Below are 20,426 nucleotides of genomic sequence, written 5' to 3'. Positions count from 1 at the left end.
TTTTTAATAAAGAAACACATCATTGTTATTTAGAAAACTAAAAATGTTTAAATATTTTTTTATTTTACAATATTGGTCAAGATTTTTCACAAACTTTGACCTTTTCGTTTACCTACACGTGTGTAGTTTCTACTTGCAACAATTTCGGTCACACTACCACAATATTCTTCCATTTCAAATATTAAAAAAAGTCAAAATAAACTGTCCCAACTTCATTAAATGGTTGAATAAACAATGACGCTGAGCGAACTCGATTCAAAGAAGACAATTACGGCTGTGATTGCTCATTTACATTCATGTGTTCGATCAACTCATGTTGCTGAACACATCAAACCGTCCCGAACACTCATGTTTGATTGTGGGTGAAGTGATTCAAACTGAGCGTTCGATTCGATCCGAAGCGAAAACGATCATTTCATTCAGATCAAACTAAACGACTGCATCAACAAAAATCATGTAAGAAACCGAGTATGCTTGAATTTTTGCATACTCGTTGCAGCCCTCTGACTCAAGCGTATTGTTCTTAAACTCGAGGAGCTGAGTCTATCTCATCCATCTGTCTATATTAATTTGTAATCAAACAAGAGGCATTAATTTGCACTATGTTAAGATTAGATCAGTATAGAGGACTATTGTTTTTGAAGATTTTCGAAAACTATTTACGGATTGGAGTGCACCAAAAACGAAAAAAGACCCATATTTTGCAGTAGCTCTACAGGTTGCATTTTCAAACCAATCACTACCAAATTTTACATGACGTTAGAGTCTACCCATTTGTATGGTTATTGGGGAACATTTTTAATTTTTGGTTGACATTTTCAAAATTTCCATTCTAACCCAATTCTTATACCCTACACCCAGTGTGACCGCTGGAAATTTTCAAAAAGTATCACAAAAAGTATCATTTCTTAAAAAAAGTGGCACATATCACTTTAAATGGTGGCACAGAAAGTGGCACAATTTATTTCACATTTTATTTATCCTTATTTTGTCATAAGCTATTATAATATGTAAATGCGAAACTTGAAAAAAATCTGTTTATAATGTAGCTAAATAAATAAACGACCGAATATAGGGAGGTGCATTGGGGTTATAAAACGTGGACCTGCACAGACAATTTTCCGGCATAGGCTGTAGAATCAATTACGAATTTCAAATACAGAATTTGAAATAGTTCCCGTAAATAATGTCGCTAAAATGATCAAAATACCTAATATCGTTATATAGGGGCTATAAGAAGACGTGAACCTACACAGACAATCTCCTGTCATATGCTTTAGTATCTATTACGAACTTCAAATACCAAGTTTGAAACAATTCCAATAAAAATGTCGATAAAATCATCCAAATGCCGAATATCGGGGGTACCGTTATAAGGGGGCTATACGAAAACGTAGACCTGCACTTACTACAACTTACTTCATTTCGTTCGGAAGCTAGAGTGATTTCCACAGACGGACAGACGGACGGACATTGATAAATCGACGTAGAATTTTATGCTGAGCAAGAATATGTATACTTTGTGGGGTCTAAAATGTATATTTCGAGGTGTTACAAACGGAATGACAAACTTAATATACCCTTCCTACTATGGTGGAGGTTATAAAAAAGGTGCCACAATGTATAAAAAAGTGGCACAAAATTTCAAAAAAGTGGCACAAAGGTATCAAAGCCCAAAAAAAGTGGCAAAATTGATACTTTAGTGGCACAACGGTCACGCTGCCTACACCACAAGGTGGTCAGGGTATTATGTATTTGTGCATTTGTTTGTATCAGGCAAAAGGAAACGAGATAGACCCGTAGTTCCTTTTGATGATCTGCATAGAATCACATTCTGAGTCAATTTATGAATATCCGTCCGTACGTCCGTTTGTCCATGTATTTTTGTAAACAAAGTACAGTTCGCATTTATTGCCCTATCCAGATGAAATTTTGCACAAATCATTTGTTTGGCCCAAGGACGAACCCTATTGAAATTGGAGATAATCGGTCAAAATTTAGGTATAGCTTTTAGCTCATCGTCCGATTTGCCTTTTATTGTGCACCAAACGTGTAATATCAGTCCGAATATTATGGAATTTTGCACGTACGATCAAATTGGACCTGAAAATAAGTATGCCAAATTTGATCGAAGTCGGTTCAGATATAGATATAGCTCCCATATATATTGTTCATCCGATTTGTTATTTTTGTCCTCCGCAGCCGTAATATGCACTCTGTAACAACAATGTTTGGGGAAATATATCAAATACAGCTCAGAAATATCTTTGCCAAATTTTATCGAGATCGGTTCAGATTTGGATATAGCTCCCATATATATTTTTATCCGATTTCAAATTAATTGTACACCAAATGGGTAATAAAGGGTGATTTTTTTGAGGTTAGGGTTTTCATGCATTAGTATTTGACAGATCACGTGGGATTTCAGACATGGTGTCAAAGTGAAAGATGCTCAGTATGCTTTGACATTTCATCATGAATAGACTTACTAACGAGCACAACGTCGAATTTTCAGTGAATGGGCCCTAGAAAAGTTGGCAGAAAATCCGCTTTTTTATCGACAAATTTTGTTCAGCGATGAGGCTCATTTCTGGTTGAATGGCTACGTAAATAAGCAAAATTGCCGCATTTGGAGTGAAGAGCAACCAGAAGCCGTTCAAGAACTGCCCATGCATCCCGAAAAATGCACTGTTTGGTGTGGTTTGTACGCTGGTGGAATCATTGGACCGTATTTTTTCAAAGATGCTGTTGGACGCAACGTTACGGTGAATGGCGATCGCTATCGTTCGATGCTAACAAACTTTTTGTTGCCAAAAATGGAAGAACTGAACTTGGTTGACATGTGGTTTCAACAAGATGGCGCTACATGCCACACAGCTCGCGATTCTATGGCCATTTTGAGGGAAAACTTCGGAGAAGAATTCATCTCAAGAAATGGACCGGTAAGTTGGCCACCAAGATCATGCGATTTGGCGCCTTTAGACTATTTTTTGTGGGGCTACGTCAAGTCTAAAGTCTACAAAAATAAGCCAGCAACTATTCCAGCTTTGGAAGACAACATTTCCGAAGAAATTCGGGCTATTCCGGCCGAAATGCTCGAAAAAGTTGCCCAAAATTGGACTTTCCGAATGGACCACCTAAGACGCAGCCGCGGTCAACATTTATATGAAATTATCTTCAAAAAGTAAATGTCATGGACCAATCTAACGTTTCAAATAAAGAATCGATGAGATTTTGCAAATTTTATGCGTATTTTAAAAAAAAAGTTATCAAGCTCTTAACAAATCACTCTTTACAAGTCCGAATTTAAAAGATACAAATGCTTCGGCATATTTAGTCCTTTGAACTTTAAATTATAATTATAATCATAGTGTGTATGATTGAATTCTCCCATAAAAACTTTTAATTGTTATGCGGAGCTCTACTAAATTAGTAAAGTGGTGTAGGGTACCATAAAGTCGGGCCCGCCCGACTTTAGGACTATTTTTACTGGTTATACTTTAGTATTAATATTATTATAAGCCTGATTGGGCTAAAAATTATCTAGCACCTCGAAATATTGGACCCAGACATAGAAGATCCATAGGTAACTTCGGATCTTCCTATCTTATCTAGCTGAATCGATAAGGATATATGAGTCCGTGCGTCCGTCCGACTTCACATGTTAAATTGTAATCACGCTACAGCTCGTAAATTTGGGCTTATCCTGAAGATGTGGTTAATGTCAGAAAAGAAGTCTATAGTTGGGGAAGATGATCGCAAAATATTTCGGTGTTTAAATGGACCAAAAACATACAAATTTCTTGTTTTTCCAATTGTTCTAGAATTCACAATTATAGACCAATCGTCTCGAATTTTCCATAAGGCTAGAGTTTAGGCTGAAGAGAAGTCGATTGTATGGATTTAATCTCGGTGAAATTACAAATATGCGAAAAGATCACTTTACACCGTTACATTGATGGCTGGGCAATTATAGTCCGGCAATAAAAGTCAGATGACAATTATAGTCCACTTCTCACATAACTTTGCAGGAAGGTAGGGCTAGGATCAGAATTGAAAGCAATTATTTTTGAAAATGTATATTTTGGGGTTCAAATTGACCAGATTTCGAATGGACATGGAATTTTGTATGGTATGGTATGGTATGGTATGTAGCATTTTGGATGACCATTGGATGATATTTAGCGGTTAAAATGGACAATAGATTTTGTGTGAATTTGCTGTGAATACATCCAGCACGACAGACAGCGTAAATATAGGCTGTGGTCAAAATCATTCCAAAAATTAAATCTAACAAAATTAATCTGAACTGATATCCAACCTATTCCAAAATTCTAACCTCATAAAAAATTCTATGTCTATTGGTCCTTAGTCGAGGACTGTAGAGCAACGGGAGCATTTTCCAAAAAATAGGCTTCTATTATGCACCTTACCCTAATCTAATGCAAATTTAATGAAAATCACATAGTGAAAAAAATATTATTACGCGATATATATCAAATAATTTAATTTTAATCGACAGCTTTTAAACATTTTAGCTTTTAAACTTTTATATCCATGAAGATTATGTCGTGGTGTAGTTGAACAAATTTTTAGCACCATATCGACAAAACTCAAAAAACTGCGGAAGTCTTTTCACAACTGTGAGAGTGATTCGAAAATGAATTTCAACTGGAAAATCATTTTTGGTCCGCTTTTACTGTTTTTTTTTTATTTTCTTAGTTTTTATCGTTCACTCAGCTCTTCAGAATTGTGGCATTGGCGGTATCCTTTGTGCTTATGCTTTCGTTTTTGGCGATGGCGCATGCAACATTTGTTTATTTATTTCAATGAGCCGCAACAATTGATAACAAACATCGACATCAGCAATGTCCAATGACGACTTTGTTGTATCTTCTGGCAAGGGCAACCAGCTAACGGATGTTCGTTTTAATGAAAGCTCACCGGATGATATTGTCAGGCATGCAGACAAAACTCTAACAAATACCCACCGACTCACATGTATCGACGATTAGTTGTTGTTGTAACAATGCCAACAACAACAACAACGATTTGATGGAGAAATTGAGTTAGCGTGAGAAATTCATATAGTTTTTCATCGGCCATTAAGGCATTTCATGGGAATGAGGTGAATTTCTAAGGTAATTTCAATATTTTTTCTATACCCTACACCACATGGTGGTAAGGGTATTATGCCTTTGTACATTTGCTTGTAAAATGTAGAAAGGAAGCAAGGTAGGTCATAATTACTTTTAAGGATCTTCATAGAATTACTTTCTGAGTCGATTGATGTATGTCAGTCCGTCTGGGCGACCGTCCGTCGGTCCGTCCATGTATTTTTGTGATCCATGTATGAAGGTCGCATTTATTATCCGATTGTGATGAAATTTTGCAAACAATTGTTTGGCTCAAGGACGAACCCTACTGAAATTGTTGATAATCTGATCAGATTTAGATATAGCTCCCATATATCTTCAACCGATTTCGGGTTTATTGTGGATCAAATGGCCGGCACTTTTAGGATTTTCGATTTTTCAATCTTTCAATATTCTGAGTGGAATCTTTCAATTGCTAAAAAATAAAGTTGTTCAGATTCCAAATTTTGTTTAGTTTTCGAAATAATAAACAAAAAATTAATTTGTTTTTATTAAAATGGCAAAATTTGCAATTTTACTAAAATAGTAGTTTTTTGTCAGTAGTCGGCACCATTTTCCAATGCTCGGCATGTCTATTTGCCAGTAGTCGGCATATGGTATTTCAGTAAAAAAAATATCATTCTGTATATTTTTTTATTTCAAATAGTATAAAAGAATGATATGTTACTAATTCACAGTTTAATCCAGAATTTGAAATTAGTTTCGTTTTTAAATAATGTTTTAATTAATTATTATTCTAAACCAAATATAGGTAGAAAATCAAGAATATGGTAACCTACAGTAACGTATGGATTTTCATTTTAAATAAAAATGAGATTAAATAAAAAGAAACAATACCTTTCTTATATTTGGAATTTGTGAATTGATCTCATTCCTTTAGATAGGCAACATTTTTTTCAAAAATGCAAACGCTATCTAATACGTCAAATAGCTGATTTAAAAAACCAACTTAATTTAGAAAATTTGGTCAAAAAGCACAAATAAAAGCAACTGCCGACAAAAATTATTTTTTTATTTGAGTAGTTTTGGATTATTTTTTAATAGTTTTGGTGAAATTGGTCAAAAATTGGTCACCCCTTGCCGACTACTGGCAAATCTTTTTTTTTTGTTCCTAATGTCGGCATTAAATAATAAACGGAAAAAATGCTTGATTTGTATGTTTTTAATTTATAAAAGTGATCTTCAGACTGTTATTTACTATTATAAAATATTTCTGATTCCAAAAGTATTAAATTTAATTTACTTTAATCGATTATTAAGTAGACGCCACCACTAATCGCACTATCGCATGCATTGGAAGACACTCACTGACGAAAACCGTTATTCTCTCGTAATAAATGATCGGAGTTCATTGTTTTTTTAGACGGAAAGAGACCAGAGAACACTGTTGACGCTTTTTTGCAATTATTTCGTTATTTGGTCAATTCTATTCTTAGTTATTTAAGTTTAAATTTCAAAACTACCGACTACTGGGACATGCCGAACTTAGGCGCTCGGTACATCCCACCGAATTCAAACTAGCAGCAAGTTAATCAAATTTAGAGAAAATCAGTTTAGATGCAGCTATAGCTCCCATATATATTTTCATCCGATTTGGGGTTTTAAGTCCTCACATGCGTAATATGCACTTCAAAAGGATGATATTTGATACCAGATATCAAATACAGCTCTGAAATAAGTGTGTCAAATTTTGTCAAGATCGGTTCACATTTGGATATAGCTCCCATATATATCTTTAACCGATTTCGGGTTAATTGTGCACCAAATGGACAATATCAGTCCAAAATTCCGCTTTTCGGCTTTTAACTTTTCCTTATTCTTTTTCCTATGTCCTATTTTGAACAATTTTTTTTAATATAAGGATAAAATAGACAACTTGTGAACTACAATTTTTGACCCAAATAATCTACGTATTGTTATCGGTGATATTGCCGCAGACTCTATAACCCTAAATACAAGGAGTTCAGAGAACTATAATTCGACTATTTCAAAAATGAATTAAAGAATTTGAAATTGAAACAATTTGTTTTTGCGTTGCACACGCAAAATATATATAAATTCTTCTGATGCAATTATACATTTATTTAACTTCGAATCAATATTTTATTCCGCATATATACCCATCAAATAGTCTTCAATGACATATAACTACATGCCGATAGCATGTAATATTTATTTTCCCATGGCAGTTTCGGAACTTTTTATAAACTACCCCTTAGTTTGGCCAAGGTTTATGCAATTAACTCCATCCATTTGTTATTAATTAATTCCGCTAATGTTTGTTTATTATTTTGTCATCAATGGGCAGGCGACAACAGAAGCAGCGGTACTACTAAGGGTGGCGGCAACCCTTTAATTAACATCAGCAACAGTGTAAGCCAGCCAACCCCCATAGTCTTTGCTTCCGCATATCACGGTGTTTTAGTACGGGGCACACTTTTTTAATTACCCATACACAGTTTTTTTTTATTTCATTGTCATCATAATTCACTCTGTGTACTCAGGCATGTGACTAGTAGTACTTATGTCAACAATGTTAAGTAGATGTCATAATTCTGTTGGAGGTACCAGTAGCGCAGTGGTGGGAGAATATTTAAGGAACAATTAGGAAATGACGATTGAACTCTATACTAATTATGCATTTTAGAGTTGAAGTTACGAAGATATGAAAAAATGAAATTGTTTGCTGCTTAATTTTCTCCTTGTTATTTAATTCATTTACAAAATATATTGGTGTATGGTATGCATACCCTTAGCTTTAGGGATAAACGGGGTATACATTCTTTAATGAGGCAAAAATGTGTCTCATCGATATAACGGTCTCTTTGGACGAAGTAAAAATTCATGTCGGTTCCCCTACCTCACTATGACAGGTGAGAACTATAACTCTTAAAAGAAATTACGGACTTGCTTCAAATATTTCCTTAACAATATTTTGAAATAGTTTAGATAAATCGTGATGATGGATGCAAGTATGCAGTATAACATCAGACATATTACCTAATTTGTAGATGTCGAGGAACTTCTATAATATTTAAAGAAATTGCTATTTTAATAAAGATTGGCATTTAAGAGAGAGAGAGAGAGAGAGAGAGATGGACTGTCTATCTTCATCTATATAGTTCCATGGTGTGCTTTATCCTCCATGTTCGATAATTCTAGACACATTTTCCAAATGGATGAACAGATGAACTTAATTGTTTTCCAATTTCCTTTTACACTTTCTCTAGTAAATATAAATATTTAACTTTGTAAGAAAAGGTCAAAATTCGGGCGGGGGCGACCATATGTAGAGTAAAGATCCCGTAACAAAAAAAAAGGTTTATATTGAGAATTTATGTGAAGTAGATAATACCAACTATGAACCAAATAACATTGCATGATATATAAGGATTATACTAAACATTTTTCTTGTAATAATAGATATACCGGACCGAGTGGTAAAATTTGATTGAATATGAAAAAATCTATTCCATTTTGGTTGATATTACATATATGGTGAGCAATAATAGTGAAATTGGATGAAGATGTGTCTGATGCCGGTATCAAATATCATTATTGTGGAGTGCATATCACGCATGTGAAACATATCTATGGTAGGTATAGTTATATCTGAACCACTTGATTTTTTTATTCCGTCGGAAGCGCCAAAATGCAATTCAGTTGGGCTGTTATTAGCCATTTGGTTCACAAAAAAAACTGAAATAGGATAAAGCTATATATGGGAGCTATATCCAAATCTGAACCGATCTTGATAATATGTTAAACACTTATTTCAGAGCTGTATCTGATATCTGACACCAAAGATTGTTGTTGTGGAGTGCATATTACGGATGCGAGGGACTTTAACACCAAATCGGATACAACATATATATGGGAGCTATAGCTATATATGAACAGATTTCCACCAAAATTTAGGTACTTGTTTCTAGGATGAATTCAGTCGGATTTGCCAAGACTCAGTCCATTTGGGCTGATATTAGCCATTTGGTGCACAAAAAACCTGAAATCGGATATATATATATATATATATATATATATCCGATATCAGGTTTATTGTGGATTAAATGTCTAATTTTCAGCCCAAATCGACTGAATTTTTGCAATTCCTACTGCAATAGTCCTAGAAATAAGTACTTGAATGTACTCGTCCATAATATGCACTCCACTTTCGATATATATATATATATATATATATATATATATATATATATATATATATATATATATATATATACATATATATATATATATATATATATATATATATATATATATATATATATATATATATATATATATATATATATATATATATATACATATATATATATATATATATATATATATATATATAAATATATATATATATATCGAAAGTGGAGTGCATATTATGGACGAGTACATTCAAGTACTTATTTCTAGGACTATTGCAGTAGGAATTGCAAAAATTCAGTCGATTTGGGCTGAAAATTAGACATTTAATCCACAATAAACCTGATATCGGATAAAGATATATATGAGGGCTATCTGATATATGTTTCTAAGATGAATTCAGTCGGATGATCTAAAATTTAGGTCACTTGGATTGATATTACCTATTTGGTTTACAATTAAGCCGAAATCGGATGAAGATATATATGGGAGTTATATCTAAATTTGATCCAATTCTCACCAATTTCATTAGAGTTAGACCATGGGCTAAAATTTTCGATCGGAATTTCAATCGTTGTTCACAAAAATACATGGATAGACGGAAGGACGGACTGACATGCATAAATCGACTAAGAAAGTAATCCTATGAAGATCCTCAAAAGTAAGTATGGATCGATCTCGCTTCCTTCTCCATTTTACAAAACAAATGCACCAAGACATAATACTCTTACCACTATGTGGTGTAGGGTATAAAAACACATGTAAGCAATTTTCAGTCTGCGTTTTTACGGCAGACATGTTACCCTTAATTTGAGATTTCGAGGAACTTCTACTATTACTATTTTACAGGGTTGGGCATATTGCACTAAATTTTTAGTGCACTAAGAATTAAATAATTAGTGGTAGTGCAATTTTTAATTCCACTACCACTAAAGGGTTAGTGGTAGTGAAAAATAAATTGCACTACCACTAACCCTTTAGTGATATTTAAAACAAAAATTGCACTACCACTAAATTTTAGTGGTAGTGAAATTTTAATAGCACTACCACTAAATTTAGTGATTTTTCAAAAAAAATTGCACTACCACTAAATTTTAGCGAAGCCAAAAAAGCACTATGTATATAAGTATTATACCAGCTATAACGAAGTTTATTGAAGTGAGTAGGGAACAACAATCCAGAATATATAGTATATAGTCATAAAATTTGATTACTTTTCTAAATACCACTAACTTAGTGCAAGTTTTTTTAAATACCACTAAATTTAGTGGTAGTGCTATTGAAATTTCACTACCACTAAAATTTAGTGGTAGTGCCGTTTTTTTTTTAATATCACTAAAGGGTTAGTGGTAGTGCAATTTATTTTTCACTACCACTAACCCTTTAGTGGTAGTGGAATTAAAAATTGCACTACCACTAAATGAACAGTGATAGTGAAATTATTAGTGCACTAAAAATACAGTGCACTATGCCCATCTCTGCTATTTTAAGAAATATTAGCATTTAAAAGAGAGAAAAAGATATAGTCAATCTTCGAATATGGTCCATATGATATTTTGATATAGTAATGGACATTACATCCTGTAGAAGGAAAAGGTCTGCATAGTTCCATTTTGTGCTATAACTGTACCTCCCGATATTCTGATGATGATGATTTTAGCGACATTATTCTCCGGAATTATTTCAAATTTGGTATTTGCTGTTCGTAGTGGATACTACAACCTATGAAGCCCCAACCTTTGCATAGCCCCATATAACGGTCCCTCCCGATATTCGGTATTTTGATGATTTTAGCGACACTATTCTGTGGAATTGTTTCCAATTTGGTATTTGAAGTTTGTAATGAGTACTATAGCCAATGAAAGAAAATTGTATGTGCAAGTCCACGTCTTCGTATAGCTCCCACATAAGAGCACATCCGGATATTTTGTATTTTGATTATTTTAGCTACATTATTCGGCGGAATTGTTTCCAATTTCGTATTTGAAGTTCGTAATGGGAAATACAGTTTATGACAGAAAATGGTCTATGCAGATCTAGGTCTTCGTATAGGCCCCATATATAGGTACCTCCCGATATTCGGTATTTTTGATGATTTTAGTGACAGTATTCACCAGAATTGTTTCAAATTTGATCTTCGTAGAGGATACTATAGCCTACAACAGAAAATTTTCTGTCATTTCCATGTTTTGGTATAGCCCCCAAATTTTATTTCAAGTTTCGCTTATGACAAAAGTGGCCACGTTGTCGTATATACTCTAATGTTACGGCTACATTCGGTATTTTTAAGCCTTTCACATATTTTTATTATTATTATTATTATTATTATTATTATTATTATTATTATTATTATTATTATTATTATTATTGTTATTATTATTATTATTATTATTATTATTATTATTATTATTATTATGATTATTATTATTATTATTATGATTATTATTATTATTATTATTATTATTATTATTATTATTATTATTATTATTATTATTATTATTATTATTATTATTATTATTATTATTATTATTATTATTATTATTATTATTATTATTTTTATTATTAGTATTATTATTATTATTATTAATTATTTTTTATTATTTTAATTTATTTTTTTTTTTTTTTGAAATTGCCATGTTCGTTCCAAATGGTGGTGGATATTCAATGTTGGGCCCGGCAAACTTACAGCTTTTCTACTTGTTATTATTATTATCAAATATTATCATGTATAAAGTTTGAGGCAAATCGGGGTGTCCGATTTGGAAAAAGAGAGCGACGCCCATGAGACCGGTCGACATTGTTGGATCGACTTTAAATTTTCTAAAAATAATTTTGTACAAGATACATAAACGAATAAAAGAGCAACCAAGTTCGGCCGGGCCGAAATTTTAATTTACACCACAATTTGCAGGGAAATTTCTAAATTTAAAAAATCGGCTGAAAAATATTTCTAAAATCCTAAGACCCGTGAACCTGCATAGCTAATTCTCCACCGGAGACAGCAGTGCTTATTGTGTACTCTAAATACTAATACGAAGATAATTCACGCTTTGTCTAATTTTAATACAATCTTTCCAACATTTCGGCCGGTATCTCACAAATAAATTCTTCAATGTTGTCTTCCAATGCGTCAATTGATACAGGCCCCTCTGCATAGACATGAGTTTTATAACAAAAACAATTTTGCCAAAAAAAAGAAAAAAAATAAAAAATCATCCTTTAATTTCAAAAAGCAAATTTTACAACTTGATAATCCGTATTCGCAATTTTGAGAGGGAACAACGTAGTTCAAATACCAATTGGAAAATGATGTTACATTCTCAAAAATAATATCGTGAAATTCATATGACATAACAATAAATAACAATTTTAAGCAATCATTAACGTGAACTCGTACGTACGTTCTCCCACAACAATTCAAATTTAATTGCGACACGTTCCAAAATGAACTCATAATTACTTAATTAATCTAAATATTTATTTTCAATCGATTGCGGATGGTAGTGATCAACCCACTTGTTAATAAAAAGATGAAAGACAACTGTGTAAACAAATTTTCTTAGAAGTAGTGAAATTTATACATTCTTTTTTGTTTGCTTTATTCGAAATTCAATAACAATCTAATTATAATTTTAGTTTGGAGGGGGATATACAAATTATAAAAGGGTGTTCCAAGAGGCCTACAAATTAATTTTGTTTTGTTTTTTCTGGCGAATGAGAGAACTATATGCGAACCATAAATAAACTAATTTACTGAGATATAAAAAAATACAAAACTTCCAAAATAAGATGAAAGCACCAAGGAACGGAGGAGCATCTTCTCCATCCAGAAACAAAGGACTGATAAAAAATATATTTTTAAAAAAATATCAAAACACAAGACAAACATATTATTACACACAAATAACTTTCCATCTATTTTACAAATGTAGTGCATCGCATTCGCATTTGCCCCCTCAGCAGGTGTTTCCATATTGACGACGAAGAATTGACATAATGATACCCGTATCTCCCCCCTCTGCCCGCCCGACTGGTTTCATAAACAAAATAAGATTTGTTATTGGTATTTTATATAGTAATTAAATGCAACCGTTTTTTAAATGTATGCGCCATCGTGGTTCTAATTACGTGGCCACATCACCGTTGACATATCGACAAGAGTTAGTATAAATATCCGGTATTATTGTCAATATCGATTAAGTCGTTCACGCTAAACTACATCAAACTCTACAATGTTGGATATCAAGTACGGTTCGAAGGGAGACTGCTTGAAAGTTGATTCGTATTGGCTGAGAGACCACTGCCGCTGCGAGAAGTGTTATAATGCGCGGACATCGCAACGATTGTTTAGTTTGGTGGACATGCCAAAGGATTTGAAGGCAAAGGATGTGACATATCTAAAGAATGATACGTTGTTGGAAATAACATGTAAGTGGAAGGATTCAAATAAGTGCTAATAAGATATAAGTGGAATCGAATGTAATACCAAATCAAAGACATTAAAAAATATGTTGCTTGAGCGATATAAGTGCGTAAAAATTGAAGAAAAAACACAAAAACAAGTGAATAAACAGTTCCTTCCATTTGGGAGGAATGCGCATATTTTCGAGAAAGAAATCGGTTGAAAAATACTGCTAATATCATAAAAATACCGAATATGGGGAGGCACTGTTATATGGGGGCTACATGTAGGCCTGCATTTTGGCAATTTTCTGTCATAGGAAGCAGTACAACAATTTCACAAGCAGTGAAACAATTCTGCTGAAAAGAGTGACACAAAACATCAAAATACCGAATATCTGGAGTAACAGTTTTATGGGATATATACCAAAACTTGGACATATATGCACAGTTCCCTATATGCTGGGAGCACATATTCCCAATTTTAAGACACTTAAAAAATTTGTTAGTACAGTTATCAACGAAAAGTTTCGCAGACAAAACGTTATCAACGTTCTTCATTTCGTTCGGAAGTTAGAGTGATTAACACAGAGGGACAGACATCGAAATGAAGTAGGTTGATCAAATTGTACTCAAATGTGTGTCTCGTCTGTGGGACTTTTGGCACTGAATGGGCTATATAGGTCAACGTTTAGTTATAGCCCCCATATAACTGTTTCTCCCTATATTCGGCATTTTGATTATTTTACGACATTGTTCACCGGAATAGTTTCAAATTTCGTATTTGACGTAACTATAGCTATAGCCTATGACACAAAATTTGCAATTGCAATTCCAAGTCTTCCTATCTCCCCCATATAAAGGTACCACCCCATATTCTTTATTTTTATGATTTTGAAATTGTTCGTGCAGGCCCACGTCTTTGTATAGCCCCATATAACGGTACCTCCCCATATTCAGTATTTTGCTGTTCTTAGCGACATTATTCAACGCAATTATTTTAAGCCCCTAAATTTCGGTTCTTACCTGTATTCGGTGTTTTTATAATTTTAGATACATTATTCTCCGAAGTTGTTTCGAATTTCGTATTCTCACCTCGTAATGGGAACTACAGTCTGCGACAGAAAATTGCCTTTGCAGGCCCACGTCTTCGTATAGACCCCAAAATAACGGTAACTGCCTGTATTCGTCATTTTTATGACCTAAGGGGAATTCTCAGTGGATTCTAGTCTTTATTTATTTATTTTTTTGAATATTTCCAAATTCGTTCCAAAAAGTGAAGGGTATTCAAAGTTCGACCCGGCGAACTTACTGCTTTTTAACATGTTTTTTTTAATACCCTCCACCATAGTATGGAGATTTGTAACACCTCGAAATATAGATGTTAGACTCCACAAAGTATATATATTCTTGGTCAATATAAAATTCTATGTCGATCTAGCTTCCGAACAAAATTAAGTAAGTTGACATTTTTCACCGAAATTTTATTCAAGCTTCGCATTTGAATATTGTAATGGCTTATGACAAAAGTTGCCTATGCCTATCCACGTCGTCGAATAGACCCTAATATAACAGCTACATTCGGTATTGTTAAGATTTTAACATAATTTTTAACAGATTTTATTTTTTTTGGAATTTGCCAAAATCGTTGCATATGGTGGATGATATTCAAAGTTCGGCCCGGCTGAACTTACAGCTTTTTATACCCTACAACACTATGTGTTGGGGGTATTATAAGTTTGATTGGGCCAAAAATTATGTAACACCTCGAAATATTGGTTTCCCACATAGGAAAGTATATAAATGGATCTTCCTATCTCCCCGAGCTGAGTCGATCTAGCTATGTATGTCCGTCCGTCCGTCTGTCCATGTTAATTTGAAATCACTCTACAAGTCGCAATTATGGCCCGATCTTCAAATTTAAATTTAGTATGGAGGTGGGGCTAAGGTCAGAATAGAACCCTATTTCTTTTGGAGATGATCGGATAATATTTAGGGGTCGAAATGGACCAAAAACTGAAAAAATTCCTGATTTTGCAGTTGCTCTACAGATCGCAATAATGGACCAATCGACGCGGAAATAAGCATGGGGCTAGAGCTTAGGGGTGGGCAGAAGCCTTCCAATTTTGATGGTCATCGGTCAATATTTAGTGGGTGAAATAAAAATTTTGCATTAAACTGCGAATATTTTTAGTCCTGGCGAAATCACAAAAAGACGAACAGGTCAATTCTGACCGTTACGTAGATGCCGATAGTAAATATATCGGATATATATAGCGAAATATATACAATGTGTATAAACAAAGGAAGGGGATGTTGGCTAAACTGCTTATATCTCAAGAATGGCTGGACCGATTTTGACAAATTTTGTCAATTCTGAATGCCCTCCTGGCATAAAAGAATAAAATTTAAAAAAAAATCGTATAAAAAGATGCCAGTAATGATGTTTATATAGATTTTGTTGTATTTTGTGACGTTTTTTTATTTTTTCATATTTTTATCGCATGCGATTTTTTCAATTTGACTTATAATATTGAGGTGTACATTTTGTAATATTTTTTCACCTTACAACACAGGTTGGGGCTATTATATACAGATTGCAATTATCGTCCGAATATCACGAAAATTTTCACAAGGGTAGGGTAAGTCTCAGAAGGGCTAGGCCTATTGTTTTCAAAGATGCCAACAATATATTTAGAGATTGAAATGGACCAACAACTAAAAATGTCCCTGACTGTGCATCCTTTATAAAGGCCACAAATGGGAACCAAAGGACACGAAATCTCGCATGAAGCTAGAGTTTAGGACAGCGGGTGGAATGGACCACTATTTTTGTGTGAAAAAAATCCAACATTAGTTATAGGCGATATCCGAAGTACACAAAATGCGAACTTCTGGCTTTTTATGCTGATTTCGTTGACGAATATAGCCAAATATCGTAGACAAGCAAATCATATAGATGAGCCCAATTTTGAAGATACAGAGGGGCTTCTTGCTTTTGGAGATGATTGCAAAATATTTAGGAGTTCAAATTAACCAAAAAATTGAAATTTTCTACAAGTAATTTGCTTGCCGAATATTAGCCCAAACCGGATGGATTTCGGCACATATGTCCGAATTCAGCCATAATGAAAGAATATCGAATTTATATTAACATATAGATATATTTGACTCAACCGATTTTAACTCAGGCCTTCTGATAGTGATAAGATGAACTCTATACCATAAAATTTTGGGAGAGTGGTCACATACAACATAAAAATGCCTCCACCATATTTGGCGGCTAAAGTCAGAAGGTAAATTTAAAAACATAAGACAACTCCATATGAGAAAACATTTTAAAAATATATAAATTAGTGTCGAATTTTTGGAAAATGGAAGATGGGATGATTAAAAATTACCTTTATACTTCGCTTATTATTAAAATATACATTCATTTCAATTGTTTCCGCTTTATAATCTCCTCTATCTTTTTCAGGGAATGATGGACATGTTTCGAAATATGAAATTGATTTCATTGTGAACTCACAATACGAAAAATTCCAAGAAAAAATCAAAAATGACAAGACGATAACGAAGTGGAATGTTGCTACTATATTGAAGAATAAAAATGAGCTCGATTTTAAACTTGGCGAATTGTGTACCTCCGATAAAACTGTGAAGAACTTAATGAGTTCTCTGATACGCTACGGTCTGGTATTCATCCATGATGTTCCACCCAACACCACGATGACCGAAATGGCTGTGCGCCGTCTATTTCCGGTAATGAAAACCCTCTATGGGGAAATGTTTACATTCGCCGATGTATATTTGCATGATGACATTACCTATTCCAATGACTATATTGGCCCGCATACAGATAATACGTATTTTTGTGATGCAGCCGGTTTGCAGGCCCTACACTGTGTTGTACACGACGGTACGGGTGGTGAAAACTTCTTCATTGATGGTTTGTATGTTGCCGAGGAGTTGCGAAGACGCAATCCCAAAGCTTTTGAAGTCCTCTCCACGGTCCATGTGCCGGCATATTTCTTTGATAAAAACGAACGTCATCGTTTTTCGGCACCAACAATACGTGTGGATCCGGTGACAAAGGAAATCGTTCAATTTCGTTTGAATTTGTACGATCGTTCGGTGTTCGATGTCGTACCACAGACGGAAATGGCTGGATTCTACGAGAGTATGAGGGAATTTCTTTCGATTATTCACGATTCGGAAAATTGGTGGCAATTAAAACTGAATCCTGGAACTGTGGTCATTTTCGACAATTGGCGTTTGTTCCACGGACGCTGCGCGTATACGGGTAAACGTGCCATGACCGGATGTTTTGTTCAACGCACTGATTTCTTGAGCAAAGCTAGATGCGAAGGAGTTATTGATTGAATATTTCATTGATATGTATGTATTTCTCAAAATATTTAATTGTAATTGTAAACATATAAGGAATTTGAATATAAATTGAAGAAATGAAATAAAAAATTAAAAAAGTTATAGTATCTGTCGGTCTCTTCGGCATATGACCATTTAGACGATTATCGAGTTACCAAGCCATAATTTAATAAGGGTATGTCGAAATCAAAATTTTAAAAAAATTTCGTCGTTTGGAGGGAATTACCAGAAGTATATAATTTGTATCTATATATAAAAGGAGTTGTAAAATAACCATCTTAACGTACTCAAATGGTACGAAAAGTACTAAAATGTACTAAAGATTGAATACTTTATGAATACTTTTACGTTTGTATATAATATACAAACGGATATATACAAACGGAATGAACTGAAATTCTGAAAATAGGAATAACAGTCACTGATGCAGTGAAGGATAAATAAACCAAAGGGATTTTGAAAATTCGAAGTTTGAGTTTACTTAAAGTTTTTAAAATGGTACTAAACTTTAACTTGGTACCACTTGGTATTATATGAACGCATAGACCTAAAAATGAGATTTTGTTTGAAAATTAAGCTTGGAAAGTAAGTTTGACATATGAATGTACTGGCTGAAGGGAGAGACCTGAAATTCTGAAATTTGATATTGAGGTCTTTGTTGGTATATGGAATGTGTATGCGAACTGTACAAAATGGAACTAAAATTGGAACAGTTTGTCTATGGTTGAACGGATGAAGCTGGGAATTTGCAATTTTATATTGGGGTCCCTGTTGGTGATGTGGTTTTGGAAATGTGTACTACAAGTGGTGAAAAAGTACTAAATAGTACTATATTTGGTACAATTTGGTATCTTTGGTGAACAGATAGTGCTTGAAGTCTGAAATTTGGTATTAGGTTCGCTGTTCATGTATAGCCTGGATATATGGAGATGGTTTCGGAAATGTGTACAATAATTGTACTAAAACTAAAAAGGTACTAAATGCTACTTAATTTTGAAATGCGGGAAGGGATAAAGATAATATTCTGAATTTTGATATTTATATTATTGGTGGTATCTGTGTTTTAGATTCGGCGGTGATTTTGAAATGCGTCTATATTAGAACGAAAAGTACTAAGTAGAACTAAATTTGGTATTGGGTGAAGGAATATACCTGAAATTCTCAAATTTGATATTGAGGTCTCTGTTGGTATCTGAAATTAAGATATGGAGGTTGTTTTGGAAACGTGAATTATAATTGTACGAAACGCACTAAACAGTACTAAACTTGGTATTGGGAATGGAGCTGACATTCTAAAACTTGATTGAAAACTGTTGGTGTCTGTGGCTAAGATATGGAGGTGTTCTTGGAAAAGTGCACTATAATTGTTCGAAAAGTACTAAGTGATAGTAATTTGGTTATTGGGTGAAGAGTTAGAGCTAGAATCCTTAAATTTGATACTGAGGACTCCATTGGTATCTGGGATTGAGATATGGAGATGGTTCTGAAAATGTTTACTCTTGTTGTTGGAGAAGTACTAGATTTAACTAAATTTGGTATAACTGTTGGTTTATAGGCTTGAGATATGAATCGGTTTTGGTAATGGTATTTTTCGGAATTTGTTGACATTTTTCAATTCCCTTCCAAATGGTGGAGGGTATTAAAAGTTTGGCCCGACCGAACTTAGCTGCTTTTTTACTTGTCATACCAACCACCTTGAAAAGGAGGATATATTAAATTTGTCATTCCGTCATCCCTAAATATTGGTCGTAGACCCCATAAACTATATATTCCCAATCAGCATACAATTCTAAGTCGATTTAACGATGTCCGTCTGTCTGTAACGCCCATATAATTTGACGTATAGCATCAAAATTTGCCACAATTTGTATTGTGTCTGGGATGGTTGGTATTGAAAATAAGATATATCGGTCAACGTTTTGGTATAGCCGCCATATAACGGTACCACTCGATATACGGTATTTTGACGATTATCGTCACATTTTTTCACCAATTTGTAAAAAAAAAATTGTATTTGTAGTTCGCAATGGGTTCTAGCTCCTGTAGCGGAACAAAGTATATAAAGGACCACGTTTTGATATAGCCCCTATATATAACGGTACCTCCCGATATTCGGTTTTTTATCGGATTTATCTAAAATTTGGAAAATTGTTGAAACTAGAGGTACAAATACCTCCGCCAAAACTTATTGAAAGTCCATTCAGTGGATATACCTCCCATATATTTGTTCCCTCTGAAACCAAATTTAACTTATCTAAAGCCAAAAAAGGTTTGTAGTAGGTATGATCTACTTCACATAAATGACCAATGTAAATTTTAATTTTT

At 33.7% G+C, this 20,426-nt stretch overlaps 1 protein-coding gene across 1 annotated transcript; it reads left to right on the top strand.

Moving 5' to 3' along the window:
• The first annotated feature begins 13,495 nt into the window (after window positions 1-13,495).
• LOC101901622 (trimethyllysine dioxygenase, mitochondrial) lies at window positions 13,496-18,165 on the top strand. Its single transcript, XM_005179462.4, has 2 exons — window positions 13,496-13,739; window positions 17,191-18,165. Exons 1-2 carry the CDS (start codon window positions 13,544-13,546, stop codon window positions 18,093-18,095), a joined length of 1,101 nt encoding a protein of 366 aa, XP_005179519.2. The 5' UTR covers window positions 13,496-13,543; the 3' UTR covers window positions 18,096-18,165.
• Window positions 18,166-20,426: the final 2,261 nt, after the last annotated feature.

The sequence above is a fragment of the Musca domestica genome, unplaced genomic scaffold, assembly GCF_030504385.1.
Source record: "Musca domestica strain aabys unplaced genomic scaffold, Musca_domestica.polishedcontigs.V.1.1 3, whole genome shotgun sequence".
Classification (NCBI taxonomy): Eukaryota; Metazoa; Arthropoda; class Insecta; order Diptera; family Muscidae; genus Musca; species Musca domestica.
This window is presented reverse-complemented; position numbering and strand designations above follow the sequence as displayed.